We start from the raw sequence: 7,512 nt of genomic DNA on the forward strand, positions 1-7,512 counted from the left end.
TGTTCTAAGTAAAAATTGTATTCTTGATCTAAAATCTAAAACTCTTAATAATATTGTGTTTAGTTTTACATTTTCATGTTCTATGCATTTCGTGCTGTAAATGATTTTCTTTATAACTAAAATCTCGTACAATTTATCAACTTTTTTTAAATTATAAGTTTGTAATTTGTGACTCTAATTCGTAAAAAATGAGTTTAATTTCATATGTGTGTTCTTTATTTGCATTATGTGAGCTATTAACCTCAAAAAAATTGTAGACATTCCTTTCAGTAATTTCTCTATTAAAAATATTCCGTCATATACAACTTAAAAATAAAAAAACGAGAGAAAGAAAGAAAATTAAACAAGATGAGCAAATTAGTCACAAGATTTGTATTTGGAATGGCTGCATCTCAGCCGTGTTTCGTGTTCCGTGCGTTCTATCTGCCAATTATTCTTTAATCTGTGGCATTGACTTACTAAATTACATGACTTTGTCCGCTTAAAGATAAATTATTATTAAACCTCCCTAAAAAAACCTTAAAGATAAATTATTTTAAAACGCTTACAGAGTTTATAGCTATTAGTTAATTAATAATTTAGTTTTAGTCCGCCCACGTGGTTCCCGCTCCCGTAGGAATCCGGGGATAATATATAGCCTATAGCCTTCCTCGATAAATAGGCTATCTAACACTGAAAGAATTTTTCAAATCGGACCAGTAGTTCCTGAGATTAGCGCGTGCAATCAAACAAACAAACAAACTCTTCAGCTTTATTATATTAGTATAGATAGATACATTGTAAAACGTACAGACAGCAGATTCTTTAATAATATTATTAGTACGTAAATAATATGCCTAATATTATGCATAATACAGTGGTATTTGTTTATGTCTAAGAAAAATCTTGTTTAGTGGTGTGGATATTTAGCTAGAACACAGAGTGGCCATTGGGTTCATATTACGTGATAAATTAAATAAATAAGCCATGTGGTATAAGATTCAATTCTCTTGCCTAGATGATATGCTTATTCACTAGTTTTTTTTTGTAAGTTGTAAGAATCAGGGATAATACAACTTGGAACAGACCCTAACCATGCGTATGACAAGATTTTTTTTAAAAAATATTTGCTATTGAGCCATGATAGCCCAGTAGATATGACCTCTGCCTCCGATTCCGGAGAGTGTGAGTTCGAATCCGGTCCGGGGCATGCACCTCCAACTTTTCAGTTGTGTGCATTTTAAGAAATTAAATATCTCGCTTCTCAAATGGTGGAGGAAAACATCGTGAGAAAACCTGCATAACAGAGAATTTTCATAATTCTCTGCGTGTGTGAAGTCTGCCAGTCCGCATTAGGCCAGCGTGGTAGACTATATTTGGCCTTACCCCTCTCATTCTGAGAGGAGACTTGCTTTATAATATTAGAAGATAAATAATGATGATAATAATTAGTTGAAAACTTAAAATTAAAGTTATGAGTGTTCCAAACGCACGAAAAAAATTTGTCCTTTCTGCTAAATACAACTTTTAAATATCTTATATAGCTGGATACCTGACCAAATGTCAATTTAGTTTATATTTGATCCGAGTTGCAGACAGTGAGTTTGTTGTGATGTTCAGAGCTTATCAAAAGGTTTCTTTCTTTCTATTAATACCAATGTATTTCATAGTTTATACTTCAAATTGGTTGTCGGGGATAATCTATGTTCTATACTAATTATAAAAAGATAAAGTTTGTGGTATTGTAGGGGGGAAATCTGTGAATCTACTGAAGCGATTTTGAAAATTCTTTAACTAGTAGAAAGTCACGTTATTTGTGAGTATTATACGTTACGGCTACGTTTTATCCCCGTATTCCCACGGGAACGGGAACTACGCTAGTGAAACCGTGGGGTGTCGGCTAATCTATACTTATATTATAAAGAGGTTTTGTTTGTGAGATTGTAGGGGGTAATCTACTGAACCGATTTTGAAAATTCTTTTATCAATAGAAAACTACGTTATTTGCGAGTCATATAGACTATGTTTTATTCCCTTAATTTCTCCGGGAACAGGAACTACGGAGGTGAAACCGCGTGATATCTGCTAGTTATATTATAAAGAGGTTATGTTTCTGAGCTTGTAGGGGGTAATGTACTAAACCGACCTAAAAAATCCTTTACCAATAGAAAGCTACGTTATTTGTGAGTGTCATAAGCTGGTCCTACACCGATATAATCTATACTAATATTATAAATCTGAAAAGTTTGTTTGTTTGCTTGAACGCGGTAATCTTAAGTACTACTGGTCCGATTTGAAAAACTCTTTCAGTGTTAGTTAGCCCATTTATCGTGGAAAGTTATAAGCTATATATTATTTCCATATTCTTACGGGAACGGGTACCACGGTTATACCGCGTGGCGTCAGCTAATATGTGATAATATTGATTCCAGGCGATAGTGTTGGGAGGGATAAACAGCATATCTTTCTCCAATGGCTTCATGCTGGGTCAGATGGCGAGCTTGGTAGCTTCCCTCCGTGCCAGGGAGGAGGGGATACAGCTCAGCGATACACAAATATCTATAATTGGTATGTTTTCTATGGCCGTTAGTAATCATCATTACGTAACAATCCATATTCGGTAAGTTCCACCTACAACTTTCACAAAATGCACATACATTTTAAGAAATTAAATATCACGTGTCTCAAATGAGAGGGGTTTATTCTCTACGTGTGAGAAGTCTGCCAATCCGCATTGGGCCAGCGTTAATGGGGATGATGACTAGGTTTGAATATATTGATTTTTATGATACATTCGGGTAAATAAGGTCAATGTTAACTAATTTATACATAAAAAGCAAATATTGTCTGGATATTTGCAAAATAAATAATTTCAAAATTTTTTTATTTTTTTTTTATCGTAATTAGATGAAAATTCATACAGTTTTAGCTTCCTTACATTAAATGTGACATTTTTCAATAAATGAACTATTAACATAAACGCAGAAATAACAAAGATATTAGTAATTTTGTTTGAACGCCCATACAAACCTAACGATCAGCGAGCCAACGACGTCACTAAATCGTGCCATTTTGTATGGAGCGTTTTTCAGGGATCCGCGGCAGCGCCGCAAATCTGACCCTTTAAATCCCGAAAGTAATGATCGCAGATACCCTGTTACTTTTACAAAATTGCTTTGCTATTAGTATACTCTTAATTTATATACAATTTAAAAAACTGTCATCATCCCTATTCTCGACGTGTGTGAAGTCTGCCAATCCGCATTGGGCCAGCGTTAATTCTCTACGTGTGAGAAGTCTGCCAATCCTCATTGGGCCAGCGTGGTGGCCTAATACCTCTCATTGTGAGAGGAGACTCGAGTTCAGCAGTGAGCCGAATATGGATTGATAATGACGATGATAATCAGTTTTATAATGTGACTTGCTGACGCCGCGCGGTTTAACCCGCGTGGTTCCCGTTCCCGTAGGAATACTGGGATAATATATAGCCTATAGCCTTTCTCGCTTAATGGTCTATATAACACTGAAAAAATTTTTCAAATCGGACCAGTAGTTCCTGAGATTAGCGCGTTCAAACAAACAAACTCTTCAGCTTTATAATACTAAGTATAGATTGAATTTGATGTTATGTTTGGCAGCGTCTTCCCTCATGGCGATTGCTATCGTTGGGATGCTGTTGGTAGCGCTGGTCTCCGACAGGATCGGTCGGCGCTGGTCTTTCATGGTGTTCTCCATGCCCTCCATCCTGAACTATGTGGTGCTGTACTTCGCGAGGGATGCGGTCACTCTGATGCTGTCGAGGACTTTAGCTGGTAAGCATTTAACAAGCTATATGTCGCAGAAAACGTAGAGTCATTAATAAAAATGTGGACAGAACCGCTGACCTAACCTTGGTCATCGGCTCTGTCATTTATAATAGGTACGCAACGCATAAACTCACTAATCGCTTACACAATAGACTACTCTTAATTTTACTATTTTTCCTATTGGTCGAGCGCCGCCACGCTTGTCAGCGTGGTAGTTTACTTAAACAGTATTTACTGTTTAAGTAAATAAGTTTGTAAATAAGAATGTAAATGGTAAAACTTAGTTACATGAAAAGTCAATTCTAAAGTTATTAAAATAACTAACGTAGACTTTGCTGACCGTTACAAAATCTCAACATAGAACTTAAAGAGTCTCTTTTCTACTGCTGTCACCTGTGATCATTACTTGAGAGACTAATTATTAATTAAATCAAAACAGAACACTATTTTGATTGCAAAATCATTAGAAGTCAAATTGCAATAACTAAAGAGTAAACATGATAATTATTAGGTTTGAGGTTATAGATTTTTCAGTGAGCCAAGCTTTCACGGCGACATAATATGTTAAGCACTGTTAAGCTCGAGTCTCCTCTCAGAATGAGAGGGGTCAGCCTAATAGTCCACCACGCTGGCCCAATGCGATTTGACAGACTTCACACTCGTAGAAAGTTTTATTGTATTTATTTACTGGTATTATTGATTATTATTATATTCATTTACGTAATTGTTCTTGTGTTAAATTTTGAAATCCTACTTCCTACTAATATTATAAACGCGAAAGTTTGTATGGATGTTTGGATGTTTGTTACTCTATAACGCCGCTACTACTGAAGCGATTTGGCTGAAATTTGGAATGGAAATAGATTTTACTCTGGATTAACACATAGGCTACTTTTTATCCCGAAAATATCCATGGTTGCCCGAGATTTGCGAAAACTGATGATTTTGATTATATGAATGTTTGTTGCTCTTTCACGCCTCGACTACTGAACCGAATTAGCTAAAATTCGGTATTAAGATATATTATAGCCTGGATTAACACGTAGACTACTTTTTATCCCGGAATAATACATGGTTCCCGAGGGATTTGTGAAAAACTAAATTCCACACGGACGTCCGCTAGTACTTAATATTTATTAATATTACCTTCGTCTGTTGATCAAGGAGACGCGTGACGTTTGTTTTTTTTATGGGCTTCACCACGCTGCTTGTTAACACTCAATCTGTATCATCTTTACTCTGTGTTACACTATTAATTTCTGATTCCAGGTATCGCTCTAGGGTCCATCTTAGCACTGAAATTATGCGTGACGTCAGAATACGCGGGCCCGAAGACTAGGGCCATGTTCTTGAATATGATATCAACATTATCCCCATCTATTGGCAACAGCATTGCACACGCTTTGGGCATCATCCTCCATTGGCGTACTGTAGCATTGATAGGCATTCTACCCGCAATTATTGGATTGATACTACCATACTTCTGGGTCGAGAGCCCGCATTGGCTAGCATCGAAAGGCAGGTTTGAAGAATGCGAAACATCTTTCAGAACATTACATAAACAATCACCAAACACAGAAGCAGAATTACAGCTACTGCTAAACGTTGAGAAGACGAAATTGAAGAAGGCAATTGAAACGAATTCTGAACACACGTTGAAGAAATTATCGATTGCTTGCAAGAAGAAATATTTCTGGGATTTAATGGTTTTGAGTGTATTTATTTCTGCGTTTTTGGCATCAGCTGGTAAACTTGCGTACAGTACATTAGCTGTCACTATTATCAAGGGTGTGACAGGTTCAAATGACATTTTAATATATACAATAATCGTTGATTTAAGTGTCACATTGGGAGCTGTTACCTCATGTTATTTAATTAGAAAAGTGTCCATGAGAAGTATGTTATTCACAACTGGTTTAATAGGTATTTTTATATTGATATCTCTAAGCGCTTGTTTGTATTATAAGACAGATTCTGTATATTTGGAATGGGCTATAATTTGTTTGCTTAGTGTATATTTCTTTATACTTAAATCTGGGCCGTATCCTATTTTAGAAGCGTTATTAGGAGAAATTTTCCCTATAGAATTGAAGGTGCATTGCTTTTTCTTTTCCGGTTCAATTTTGATGATTGCTATGACTGTGACCATAGTTTTATTACCTATTATGGTGTCGTTTATGGGTTATTATGGTATGTTTTTAGCTAATTCTGGTATAATGATTGTCAGCTTGGGTTACATTTGGTTACGATTACCGGAAACTAAAGGGAGGACGCTACAAGAGATAGAGATTTATTTTAAAACTAATAACTTTCATGATGTGGATGATATTGTTAATAATGAGCAGATTAAGGGGTTAATTTGATTGGCTTAACATTTTATTTTATTTAAATTATAGTGAATGTTATTCATATTTTAATTTATTCTAAAACACGGCTAAAACTCACGTGATAAAACGTCGAAGTATACCCAATCATGTTTGGATCATGCCGCGTTGCAAGAACCAGCTATTTCCACATGCCACATTAATCCACTGGCATGTCTCTCAATAAGTTTAAAGTTTTTATTAAACGCAAGCTTATAGAAAAGTCTTATTAGTGTCAATGATTACGTAAATGACAAAATTGCTTGCAAATGAAATGTATGACATGACAGGCTACTTATATACCTATTGTTAAATGGTGATAAACTAAAAAAGGATAAACCTGGCTGAGTTTGTTGTGGGCTCTTCTATCCAAGGTGCGTTTGGAACCCTCGTAACTTTAATTTTAAGTTTTCGAATGATTATTATCACCATCTTAAGTTTAATATTATTTATTATCTGACGTTTCGAGAGAGCTTGTAAACTAAGCATATTTGAAATAAATGAATTTTGAGTTTTTTTGACTTGACTATTGACTAAGGGCCCAGTATGGGTTCGAAACTAGTCGGATATAGTCCGACATTTGACACATGAGTTTTAGCCGTGTTCTGTAATTAATTCGTATAGATATAGTCTACAATAATACTGTTTATAAATAATACAATATAGGTAATACAAATAGTACAAATTCATCGCAATGTATTTAATTAATATAAACTAGCGGACGCCCGCGACTTCGTCCCGTGAAACCCTAGCCCTACCCTGCCCTACTCCTACCCTACCCTAATCCTACCCTACACCTACCCTACCAACCCTACACCTACCCTACCAACCCTACACCTACTCTAACTCTACACTATCCCTATCCTGCCCCTACCCTACCTCTACCCTAAGTATTCTATGTACTATCGGACGCCACGCGATTTCACCCGCATGGTTCCCGTACCCGTAGAAATACGGGGATAATATATAATAAGCCTATAGCCTTCTCGATAAATGGGCTATCTTACACTGAAAGAATTTTTCATATCGGACCAGTAGTTCCTGAGATTAGTTCCTTCTCCGGATTTTGGTCGCAAATAGTGTTAAATCAAATTTTATTTGATTTTATACAGTAGTTTCAGCGTGATGCCCGGTCAACATAAAATACGGATGGGCAGACAGACATAATATCGAAAAATTTTTTTTTTTAATTTTTTTGGCTTCAGTATCGATTGTATAATCTGGACTTACTAAACCAATTTTGAAAATTCTTTTCCACTAGAAAGCTATGTATCTGTAAGTGTCATTAGCTATATTTTATCCCCGTAACGGAACGGGAACACAACCCAGAATCGGCTCACTGTTGAGCACGAGTCTCCTCTCAT

At 35.9% G+C, this 7,512-nt stretch overlaps 1 protein-coding gene across 1 annotated transcript; it reads left to right on the forward strand.

The window, feature by feature from the left end:
* The first annotated feature begins 271 nt into the window (after positions 1–271).
* On the forward strand, positions 272–6,857 carry LOC112048808 (uncharacterized). Its single transcript, XM_052890295.1, has 3 exons — positions 272–2,547; positions 3,618–3,791; positions 5,055–6,857. Exons 1-3 carry the CDS (start codon positions 2,460–2,462, stop codon positions 6,146–6,148), a joined length of 1,356 nt encoding a protein of 451 aa, XP_052746255.1. The 5' UTR covers positions 272–2,459; the 3' UTR covers positions 6,149–6,857.
* Positions 6,858–7,512: the final 655 nt, after the last annotated feature.

The sequence above is a fragment of the Bicyclus anynana genome, chromosome 27 (assembly GCF_947172395.1).
Source record: "Bicyclus anynana chromosome 27, ilBicAnyn1.1, whole genome shotgun sequence".
Classification (NCBI taxonomy): Eukaryota; Metazoa; Arthropoda; class Insecta; order Lepidoptera; family Nymphalidae; genus Bicyclus; species Bicyclus anynana.